The sequence below is a fragment of the Pseudophryne corroboree genome, chromosome 3 (assembly GCF_028390025.1).
Source record: "Pseudophryne corroboree isolate aPseCor3 chromosome 3, aPseCor3.hap2, whole genome shotgun sequence".
Taxonomy (NCBI): Eukaryota; Metazoa; Chordata; class Amphibia; order Anura; family Myobatrachidae; genus Pseudophryne; species Pseudophryne corroboree.
This window is the reverse complement of record NC_086446.1, coordinates 235,525,561-235,538,004: the sequence shown is the minus strand read 5'-3', so window position 1 is coordinate 235,538,004 and position 12,444 is coordinate 235,525,561. Positions and strand designations below refer to the sequence as shown.

Genomic DNA, 12,444 nt, shown 5'->3' with positions numbered 1-12,444 from the left:
CTTAAGGTCAGATGAACCAAGGGGTTCAAATGGAGGCTCCTGCAACGCCTCTAAAACCACCAAGTCCCAAAGAGCCACAGGCGGGACATAGGGAGGTTGGATACGCAACACACCCTGAGTGAAAGTATGAACATCAGGTAAAGTCGCAATTTTTCTCTGAAACCACACCGACAAGGCAGAAATATGAACCTTGAGGGAGGCCAGACGCAGGCCTAAATCTAGGCCTTGCTGCAGAAAAGCCAAAAGTTTGGCTGTACTAAACTTGGAAGCGTCATAATTGTTAGATGCGCACCAAACAAAGTAGGAATGCCAGACCCTATGATAAATCCGAGCAGAAGCCGGTTTCCGGGCCCGCAACATCGTTTTAATGACCTCTTCAGAAAAACCCTTAGCCCTCAAGACGGAAGCTTCAAGAGCCACGCTGTCAAAGATAGCCGGGCTAGGTCCTGGTAGACACAGGGGCCCTGAACGAGGAGGTCTGGGCGTTGTGGAAGTAGAAGTGGACGGTCTGACGATAGGCCTTGCAGGTCTGAGAACCAGTGCCGTCTGGGCCACGCCGGCGCTATGAGAAGCAGATTTCCTCTTTCTTGCTTGAACTTCCGAATTACCCTGGGCAGGAGTGACACCGGAGGGAACACGTACGGCAGCCGAAACCTCCACGGCACCGCCAGCGCATTTACGAATGCTGCTTGAGGATCCCTTGTCCTTGCTCCGAAGACCGGAACCTTGTATTTGTGTCGAGACGCCATCAGATCTACATCTGGAAGACCCCACTTTTCCACTAGGAGTTGAAACACTTCTGGATGGAGGCCCCACTTGCCGGCATGTACGTCCTGAAGACTGAGAAAGTCCGCTTCCCAATTCAGGACTCCCGGAATGAATATTGCCGATATGGCCGGTAGATGGCGTTCCGCCCAACGTAGAATCCGTGAGACTTCCTTCATTGCCAAACGTGCCGCCTTGATGATTTATGTAAGCCACTGTGGTGGCGTTGTCCGACTGTACTTGAACAGGACGGTTCTGAATTAAATGCTGGGCCAGGTTCAACGCATTGAAGACCGCCCGCAATTCTAGAATGTTGATCGAGAGGAGAGATTCCTCCTTGGTCCACCGAACCTGAAGGGACTGCTGCTCCAGCACCGCGCCCCAACCTCTTAGACTGGCATCTGTCGTCAACAGGACCCAGTTGGATATCCAGAAGGGACGACCCCTGCACAATTGTTGGTCCCGGAGCCACCAAAGCAGCGACAGACGGACCTCCTGAGACAAGAACAACCTCTGGTTGCGAGTGTCCAACAGCGCTCCCAGGTGCACCATGCTCTGAGCAGGGACCAGGGAGGATTTCTTCCAGTTGATGAGCCACCCGTGGGCTTGTAGAAACCGGACCGTCATATCCAGATGACGCAGGAGAAGATCTGGGGAATTTGCCAGGATTAACAAGTCGTCCAGATACGGCAGTATCCTGACCCCTTGACGGCGGAGTACCACCGTCATCACCGCCATAACTTTGGTGAAGACTCGCGGAGCCGTTGTTAAACCAAAAGGTAATGCCCGAAATTGGTAATGGATGTTGCCAATAGCAAACCTCAGGTATTGTTGATGTGACACTGCTTATGCAGGTCAGCATCCTGTATGTCCAGGGAGACCATGTAGTCCCCAGGTTCCAAGGCCAGAACTATAGAGCGAAGAGTTTCCATACGGAACTTGGAAATCTTCACAAACCTGTTCAATGCCTTGAGGTTGAGAATGGGCCGGGAGGACCCATTCGGTTTCGGGACTAGAAACAGCGGAGAATAGTACCCCTGGCCCCTCTGAGCAAGAGGCACTTGTTCTACGACTCCTGTATCCAGGAGGGTCTGTACCACTGAGTGAAGAGTTTTTGCCTTTGTCTGGTCCAAAGGGACATCTGTCTGGCAAAATCGATGAGGGGGTCGGTTTTTGAAGGCTATGGCGTAACTTCGAGTGACGACTTCCCGTACCCAGGCATCTGAAGTGGTCTTCAACCATTCCTGGGTATACCCTAGAAGCCGGCCCCCCACTCTGGGATCCCCCAGGGGGAGGCCCGCCCCGTCATGCGGCAGGCTTATCGGTCTTGGCAGCTGGCTGATGGGCAGCCCAGGCTCTTTTGGGCTTCGGCTTACCAGGTTTGGAAGTGCGGGCCTGCTTATGGTACGCCTGACCTTTTGCTTTACCTGAAGGACAAAAGGGGCGAAAGGACGTACCTTTAGCCTTCGACACAGAAGGAGCGGTATTAGGCAGACAGGCAGTTTTGGCAGTAGCCAAGTCAGCCACTATCTTATTTAAGTCCTCCCCAAACAGTATATCTTCCTTGAAAGGGAGTATCTCCAGGGTTTTTCTAGAGTCCAGATCCACAGACCAGGATCTCAGCCACAATATCCGGCGAGCCAGGACTGACGTAGTAGAGGCCTTGACTGCTAGGATACCGGCATCAGAAGCTGCCTCTTTAATATATCGAGAAGCTGTGACAATATATGACAAGCATTGTCTAGCATGGTCAGAGGAGATTTCAGCTTCTAACTCCAAGGCCCATGCTTCAATAGCCTCTGCAGCCCATGTAGCTGCAATAGTGGGCCTTTGTGCAGCACCCGTGAGGGTGTAAATCGCTTTCAGACAATCCTCCACACGTTTATCCATAGGCTCTTTTAGAGACGTGACGGTAGTGACAGGTAGAGCTGAGGAAACCACCATCCTAGCCACATGTGAGTCCACTGGAGGAGGCGTTTCCAATTCTTAGACAGCTCTGGCGCGAGGGGATAGCGAGCCAGCATCTTCTTTTGAGGTACAAACTTCGTACCCGGGTTTTCCCAGGGTTCCTGACGTATATCCACTAGGTGATCAGAGTGAGGTAAAACTTGTTTAACCACCTTCTGAAGCTTGAACCTATCTGGTTTCTTAGAAGGGACGGATGGCTCGGGATCATCCGTAATCTGCAGAATTAACTTAATAGCCTCCAAAAGATAAGGAACATCCACATGTGAACTACCCTCCCCATCAGCCGTATCTGAGTCAGAACCTGTGGGGTCAGTATATGTGCTGTCTTCATCAGACGAGGTGTCAGTGACGGCAGTGGATTGTGAGGAGACAAGCGCTCGCTTAGAGGACATCTTGGACTTAGGCGAGCGTTGGTCAGACTTTTTAGTAGTCAAGGACTGGTTCAACTTCTTTAATTGAGCAGATAAATCGTCCGCCTACGGCGCGTTAGCTGTAGGGACCACATACGGTTGTAACGGCATTGGGGGTCCCATAGGGGGTGTTAGTTTATGAACTAGCGTATGCAGAAGTGTGGAAAAAGCGGCGGGTCAGTATGTGCCTCCGCTGCCACAGTCCCACTGGGGGGCAAGGAGCCCCCAGAACCAGAGCCCACAGCTGCTATATTCTCCTCATATTTGTCTGTGGCTTCAGCAACACCAGCAGTGTGTTCCGCCCCAGAACCGATACCCTCAAAAGCAGACATGATATAACTTGCAGTATGAGGTAACACACTACAATTATCAGCAGCACTATACCTCTAAACCCAAACCCCTGCGCAGTGTAGACAGCACTAGCAGAGATAAAGGAGAGATATGGTGACTAAATCACAGAGAAAAATACGTAATACAGTATATCTTTGTGAAAATCCTATATTAGATAACACCTGACGCACCAAGCCCCCTCAGGTTATAGAATATAGGGATAGCAAGATGAGTGAAAGACACGAAATGGACACCACTCAGCTATCAAATGTACACACAAAGTCACAGTTTGTACAATGCAGAGGTTATTACTGACAATAATACTGCACTGGACTAGCTTACACAGCTATATAACAATAAGATTTTACTTACCGGTAAATCTATTTCTCGTAGTCCGTAGAGGATGCTGGGACTCCGTAAGGACCATGGGGAATAGACGGGCTCCGCAGGAGGTAGGGCACATTAAGAAAGCTTTGGACTCTGGGTGTGCACTGGCTCCTCCCTCTATGCCCCTCCTCCAGACCTCAGTTAGGGAAACTGTGCCCAGAGGAGATGGACAGTACGAGGAAGGATTTTTGTAAATCTAAGGGCGAGATCCATACCAGCCACACCAATCACACTGTATAACTTGTGATAAACTTACCCAGTTAACAGTATGAACAACAACATAGCCACGGTTCCACCGAAAAACTATAACATAACCCTTATGTAAGCAATAACTATATACAAGTCTTGCAGAAGAAGTCCGCACATGGGACGGGCGCCCAGCATCCTCTACGGACTACGAGAAATAGATTTACCGGTAAGTAAAATCTTATTTTCTCTAACGTCCTTGAGGATGCTGGGACTCCGTAAGGACCATGGGGATTATACCAAAGCTCCCAAACGGGCGGGAGAGTGCGGATGACTCTGCAGCACCGATTGAGCAAACAGGAGGTCCTCCTCAGCCAGGGTATCAAACTTATAGAACTTTGCAAAGGTGTTTGTCCCCGACCAAGTAGCTGCTCGGCACAACTGTAATGCCGAGACCCCTCGGGCAGCCGCCCAAGAAGAGCCCACTTTCCTAGTGGAGTGGGTCTTAACCGATTTCGGTAACGGCAATCCTGCCGTAGAATGCGCCTGCTGAATCGTGTTACAGATCCAGCGAGCAATAGTCTGCTTTGAAGCAGGAGCGCCAACCTTGTTGGCCGCATACAGAACGAACAAAGCTTCAGTCTTCCTGATTCTAGCCGTTCTGGTCACATAAATCTTCAAAGCCCTGACTACATCCAGGGACTCTGAATCCTCCAAGTCCCATGTAGCCACAGGCACGACAATAGGTTGGTTCACATGAAAAGATGAGACCACTTTTGGCAGAAAGTGAGGGCGAGTCCTCAACTCTGCCCTATCCACGTGCAAAACCAAGTATGGGCTTTTATGTGATAAAGCCGCCAATTCGGAAACACGTCTTGCCGAAGCTAACGCCAACAACATGACCACTTTCCACGTGAGGTATTTCAACTCCACAGTTTTGAGTGGTTCAAACCAAGGTGACTTGAGGAAACGTAACACCACGTTAAGATCCCAAGGCTCCACCGGAGGCACAAAGGGAGGCTGAATATGCAGCACTCCCTTCACAAAGGTCTGTACTTCAGGAATAGAGGACAATTCTCTTTGAAAGAAAATGGATAAGGCCAAAATCTGGACCTTTATGGACCCTAATTTTAGGCCCAAAGTCACTCCTGTTTGAAGGAAGTGAAGTAGACGGCCCAAATGGAACTCCTCCGTAGGAGCAGCTCTGGCCTCACACCAAGAAACATATTTCCGCCATATACGTCACGTCTTTCCTAGCCTTGATCAGGGTAGGAATGACTTCCTCCGGAATCCCTTTTTCCGCTAGGATCCGGCGTTCAACCGCCATGCCGTCAAACGCAGCCGCGGTAAGTCTTGGAACAGACAGGGCCCCTGCCGCAGCAGGTCCTGCCTTAGAGGAAGAGGCCACGGATCCCCTGCGAGCAACTCTTGCAGCTCCGGATACCAAGTACTCCGTGGCCAATCCGGAACAATGAGTATTGTTCTGACCCTGCTTCTTCGTATTATTCTCAACACCTTGGGTATGAGAGGAAGAGGAGGAAACACATAGACCGATCTGAACACCCAAGGTGTCACCAGAGCGTCTACCGCTACCGCCTGAGGGTCCCTTGACCTGGCGCAATACCGCTTTAGCTTTTTGTTGAGACGGGATGCCATCATGTCGATTTGAGGCAGTCCCCAACGATCCGTGATCTGTGCAAAGACTTCTTGATGAAGTCCCCACTCTCCCGGATGCAGGTCGTGCCTGCTGAGGAAGTCCGCCTCCCAGATGTCCACCCCCGGGATGAACACCGCTGACCGCGCGCTTACATGGCCTTCCACCCAGCGTAGAATCCTGGTCGCTTCTGCCATGGCCATTCTGCTCCTTGTTCCGCCTTGGCGGTTTATATGAGCCACTGCCGTGAAATTGTCTGACTGAATCAGAACCGGTTTTCTCCGAAGCAATTCCTCCGCTTGACGCAGGGCGTTGTATATGGCCCTCAACTCCAGGACGTTGATGTGGAGACAAGACTCTAGGCTTGACCAGAGACCTTGTAAATTTCTTCCCAGTGTCACTGCTCCCCAGCCTCGGAGGCTTGCGTCCGTGGTCACCAGGACCCAGTCCTGAATGCCAAACCTGCGACCTTCTAGTAAGTGAGCACTGTTCAGCCACCACAGGAGAGATACCCTGGTCCTGGGAGACAGGGTGATCCTTTGATGCATTTGTAAATGGGACCCGGACCACTTGTCCAAGAGGTCCCATTGAAAAGTCCTCGCATGGAACCTGCCAAAAGGGATGGCCTCGTAGGAAGCCACCATCTTCCCCAGGACCCGCGTGCAATGATGCACTGAAACCTTTTTTGGTTTTAATAGGTTCCTGACCATGGCTATGAGTTCCTGAACCTTTTCGATCGGAAGAAAAACCTTTTTCTGGTCTGTGTCTAGAATCAGCCCCAAAAAGGTCAGACGCGTTGCAGGGACTAGCTGGGACTTCGGAATATTGAGAATCCAGCCGTGTATCTGCAACGTCTTCATGGACAGAGACACGCTGTCCAGCAACCTCTCCCGAGATCTCGCCTTTATGAGGAGATCGTCCAAGTATGGGATAATTGTGACCCCCTGCCTGCGCAGGAGCACCATCATTTCCGCCATTACCTTGGTGAAAATTCTCGGGGCCGTGGAAAGCCCAAACGGCAACGTCTGAAATTGGTAGTGACAGTCCTGCACTGCAAATCTCAGGGAACGCCTGATGCGGGGGGAATATCGGAACATGAAGGTAAGCATCCTTTATGTCCAGGGACACCATCCAATCCCCCCCCCCTCCAGGCTGGCGATGACCGCCCTGAGTGATTCCATTTTGAACTTGAACCTCTTCAAGTACAGGTTCAGAGATTTCAGGTTTAAAATGGGTCTGACCGAACTGTCCGGTTTCGGGACCACAAACAGGGTTGAGTAATATCCCTCTCTTTGCTGAAGATGAGGAACTGTGACAATCACCTGTTGAATATACAATTTTTGGATTGCTGCCAACACTAGCTCCCTCTCTGACGGGGAAGCCGGCAGAGCCGATTTGAAAAATCGGCGAGAAGGCAAGTCTTCGAATTCCAGCCTGTATCCCTGAGAAACAATCTCTAATGCCCAAGGATCCGATCCACCTGCGAGTGAACCCAGATGTGGCTGAAAAACCGAAGACGAGCCCCCACCAGATCTGCCTCCCCTCGGAAAGCCCCAGCGTCATGCGGTGGACTTTGCAGACGCAGGGGAGGACTTCTGCTCTTGGGAACTAGCTGTGTGCAGCTTTTTTCCCCTGCCTTTCCCTCTGGCAACAAAGGATGATCCACGTACCTTCTTGTTTTCATTGGAACGAAAGGACTGCATTTGATAATGAGGTGCCTTTTTTGTATGCTGCGGGGGGACATAAGGTAAGAAATTTGACTTACCAGCCGTAGCCGTAGAGACAAGATCCGAGAGGCCGTCTCCAAACAACTCCACCCCTTTGTAAGGCAAGGACTCCATATGCCGCTTTGAATCGGCATCTCCCGTCCACTGTCGGATCCACAAGAGCCGCCTAGCAGAAATAGACATAGCATTTATTCTGGAGCTTAATAAACAAATGTCTCTGAGCATCCCTCATATACAAGGCAGCATCTCTGATATGCTCTATGGTCATTTGAATGGCGTCCCTATCTAAGGTGTCAATTTCCGTAGATAAGGAATCTGCCCATGCCACAACCGCACTACAAACCCAGGCCGACGCCATAGCCGGTCGAGCAATAGTACCGGAATGATTGTAAATGTGCTTTAAGGTAATTTCCTGCCTTCGATCAGCAGGTTCCTTGAGGGAAGCCGTATCCTGAGAAGGCAGTGCCACCTTTTTGGACAAACGTGTCAGCGCCTTGTCAACTTTTGGCGAAGATTCCCAGTGTATCCTATCAGTTTGTGGAAAAGGATACGCCATGAGAATCCTTTTGGGAACTTGTGGTCTCCTATCTGGAGATTCCCAAGCCTTTTCGCACAAGTCACTTAATTCAAATGAGGATGGAAAAGTGACTTCAGGCTTTTTCCCTTTATACATGTGTACCCTCGTGTCAGGGACAGGGGGTTCCTCAGTAATATGCAAAACCTCTTTAATGGCAATAATCATGTACCTTATACCCTTAGCCACCTTCGGCTGTAATTTTGCATCTTCATAGTCGACACTAGAGTCACTATCTGTATCGGTATCTGTGTCATCGATCTGGGATATGATGCGCTTCTGAGACCCCGAAGGACCTGGCGCCCCAGGGACAGGCATGGACTGGCTACCTGACTGATCCCTAGCTTCTGCCTTGTCTAATCTTTTATGCAATAGATTGACATTTGCATTCAAGACATTCAGCATATCCACCCATTCCGGTGTCAGTGTTGCCGACGGCGACATGACATTCAAGCACTCCCCCTCCACATTAAGCGAGCCTTCCTCGTCAAACATGTCGACACACGCGTACCGACACACTTCACACACACACAGGGAACCCCTTTCCTGAAGACAGTATCCCTTGTCAAGGCCCTTTGGAGAGACAGAGAGAGAGTATGCCAGCACACACCCCAGCGCAATAACCCTGGAGACCAACACAAAATGTTTTCCCCCAGCAGCGCTGTATAATTTGTAAACCGCCAATTATGTGCCCTCCCCCCCCCTCTCTCTTTTAAGCACCCTTTCACCGTGTGTAAGCAGGGGAGAGTCCGGGGAGATTCCTCTCAGCAGTGCTGTGGAGAGAAAATTGCGCTGGTGAGTGCTGAGGGAGAAGCCCCGCCCCCTCAGCGGCAGGCTGCTGTCCCGCTCAAACTTAGTAAAATATGGCGGAGGCTCTTTTATATACATGTACAGAGCCCACCTGTACATGTATATAGTCTTTTTGCCATGCAGAGGTTTATATTGCTGCCCAGGGCGCCGCCCCCCCCCCCCCCCTGCACCCTTACAGTGACCGGAGTATGGGAGCAATGACGCACAGCTGCAGTGCTGTGCGTTACCTCAGTGAAGCTGAAGGCTTCTGCCGCCTGACGACTTCTGTCTTCTGTACTTCTAGCTCTGTGAGGAGAACGGCGGCGCGGCCACGGGGGTGGACACCCAGTAAGAACCTGCGTTCACCCCCTCTGGCGCTAATGGTGTCCAGTAGCCGAGGAGGCAGAGCCTATCTTTGACAAGAAGGTCTGCTCCTCTCTCCTCAGTCCCTCGATGCAGGGAGCCTGTTGCCAGCAGTGCTCCCTGTGAAAAAGTAGTTAAAGGTAGAAAAAAAAATCCAAACAAAAATGCTTCTAGGCAGAGAACTCTGGAGAGCTCTCTGCAGTGCACCCATCTTGCTCTGGGCACAGTGTAAAACTGAGGTCTGGAGGATGGGCATAGAGGGAGGAGCCAGTGCACACCCAGAGTCCAAAGCTTTCTTAAACTGCCCTATCTCCTGCGGAGCCCGTCTATTCCCCATGGTCCTTACGGAGTCCCAGCATCCTCAAGGACGTGAGAGAAAATAGATATAACAGTACACAGTAAGAACTGGATGTATATCACAGGGTAATTGTACTATAAAACCCTGACTAAATGCACTCTTTCTTAACTATCACTGTCTAAAAAGGCAGGTAGAATACTTAAGTGTCATGTAAAGGCACAGCGCTGACAACCAGGCGGCTTTACATAGGAGGATTTGCCCAAGCAGTCCCAGGAACAGTGAGCTGAGGGATAATGGCGCCGCAGACACTGACAGGGAGTGAGGAAAAGACAGATATGCAGCTCCAGGGCGGGAACACTTGCTAGAAATGGCGCCCTGGGGCTGGGGGAGGGGCTTCAGGTCTAAGCCTTATCCCCTCTGCTGGCAAAACCACCGGGTACTGTGGGCGATATAAGAATTGGTTTAGAGAGAAAACCTGACCTGCGCCCATGCCCTGGTGATCTAGTGGGATCGCCTGTACTGCCACAGTGTCCACCGCCAGCGCGCGGCCCGCCTCCCACTGACCGCGCCGGATCGCGATAAAGACCGGGTCCTGCAAGCGGGACCCACTTACCACCTCCCGAAGCGCGGCCACGCGATCCTGGAGAGCCCCAGCCGTGTGTGTCTAACGTGAAGAAAACCGGAGCCTCCGCTGTAGGTACCCGGCAACCAGGGATCGGGAGTGTACAGCGCCGCTGGGGAGAGCTGGAGCTGCAGCAGTGAATGTCACAAGACATTTACCACCGCTGCTGCCCTTGAAGTCTTCACTTTTTACCTCATAAAAAGCTTTTCTTAGGGCTGCTTGGAGCAGCCCCTCTGTTAAGTGCCTGCTTACTGCAGCACCAACTTACAAAACGGAGATCCTGTGCTGGGAGGCGGGGTGATATAGGAGGCAGCGCTGTGCATTCTGGGAACAGTCAAAGCTTTGAGCCTGTTGGTGCCTCGGATCAAGATCCTATTCTACACCCCATTGTCCAATCCTTGTGGAGCCCAGTGTACCCCGCAGCAGAAATCTGATTGGGAGGAATGAGGTAAGGCTTTTTTTTTTAATGGAACCTTTTCTTAATGTTTAATTAATTAATCTTTCGCTCTACACTTTGGGGGTCATTCCGAGTTGTTCGCTCGTTGACGATTTTCGCTATACTGCGATTAGTCGCTTACTGTGCATGCGCAAGGTTCGCAAAGCGCATGCGCTTAGTTATTTTACACAAAAGTTAGGTATTTTATTCACGGCATAACGAAGCTTTTTCATCGCTGTGCTGATCGTAGTGTGATTGACAGGAAGTGGGTGTTTCTGGGCGGAAACTAGCCGTTTTATGGGAGTGTGCAGAAAAACACAGCCGTTCGAGTTGCAAAACGCAGGAGTGGCTGGAGAAACGGGGGAGTGGTTGGGCAAACGCTGGGTGTGTTTGTGACGTCAAACCAGGAACGAAAAGGACTGAGCTGGTCGCAATGGCTGAGTAAGTCTGGAGCTACTCAGAAACTGCTAAGAAATTTCTATTCGCAATTCTGCTAATCTTTCATTCGCACTTCTGCTAAGCTAAGATACACTCCCAGAGGGCAGCGGCTTAGCGTGTGCAATGCTGCTAAAAGCAGCTAGCGAGCGAACAACTCGGAATCACCCCCTTTGTTGTTACCCCCCTTTGCGTACCAGCACATCGATCCAGGTTAGAGAAGTGGTTCTCAAACTCAGTCCTCAGGACCCCACACAGTTCCCGTTTTAAAGCTTACCTAGCAGGTGCACAGGTTTACCTTTTTACTCACTGACACATTTTAAAAATCCACAGGTGGAGCTAATTATTTCACTTGTGATTTTGTGAGGAGACCTGGAAAACGTGAACGGTGTGGGGTCCTGAGGACCGAGTCTGAGAAACTGTGCTCTAGAGGTAGTAGTTTGTGGTAGAGGAGATACACTCTTTGTGCTGCCATACTGTAGGTCCTCCCAACAATTAAGGAAATCGCTGATCATGTCAGGCTGCCTACCAGTGATAGCTACTGAACAGACTTTGGTGCTGAGCACCTTGGATCCAAACATGATGCAGCTTTCTAAGCAACCAATGTTAATATAGAATTGGTTAATTAATATGAACTCTAGCTTGCTGTGGCTGGTCAAGAACAGCTTTTGAAAACATTTATTTTGGAAATAAAAAGTAATATGCTTTATAAAGCAAGGAACATAGTGGGATGTTGGTATGAAACACCAAAGATGATGTTGTATTTTGGACACTTACCTTGCTGGTGTATTTAGCGATATCAGCAGCAACATCAGCAGAGGCAGTAGCTATAGGAAGGTCGCTAGTGATTGACGTGGTCAGAGACTGTCCGGGAGTGGTCACCACAGCTAGCGGTGGGGCACTGGTCACCAGGGTTATGGTGGATGTAGTAGTGGTTTGTGTTACTTCTTTTTGTTGCACTGCTATAATCACAAGAAGATTAATCACATTATACTAATCTCATCATTAATGGCAATAACTCACAGAGCCTTACATACTCACTTGCTCTTTTCTTCCTCTAGCAAAATCTAAATGTACTCGAGTACTAAGTGATGGAACTATTTTTGCCCATATGCTTCCTCACTTTAAAATGTATTCCCCTAGAAAGCCTGACTCCATTTCTCTGGCAGAAAAACCATTTGATTTCAACTAATAGTGACCCTGAGGGGGCTAAAGTCATGAAATTATCTAAATACTTAGTGCAGCAGTTTGTAAAATGTACAGGAGTGGGTGAAATGATATAAATCCAATTATGAAGGCATAACGTATCTCATTACTCTAGGAAAAAGCTAGAACCTATTGCCAAGTACAACCATTTAATCTTTATAAATATGTGCAAATAGTCTTTTACTGTAAAGTCTTTGCTAGCTCATTATACTCTCTTTACAGCCAGGACATATACTGGACTTCTAGTATATACGAGAAAAGGGAAAGCTGACTGTCTTGTGAAATGTGGGATCC

At 49.9% G+C, this 12,444-nt stretch overlaps 1 protein-coding gene across 15 annotated transcripts in view; it reads right to left on the bottom strand.

The window, feature by feature from the left end:
* Nucleotides 1-12,444, bottom strand: part of ZMYND8 (zinc finger MYND-type containing 8) — a 248,958-nt gene that overhangs the window by 35,080 nt on the left and 201,434 nt on the right. For all 15 annotated transcript variants that reach the window (XM_063958910.1, XM_063958912.1, XM_063958909.1 and 12 more), the window contains one exon: nt 11,722-11,906. In XM_063958910.1, the coding sequence (XP_063814980.1) occupies nt 11,722-11,906 (185 nt within the window). The remainder of the gene's footprint in view (nt 1-11,721; nt 11,907-12,444) is intronic.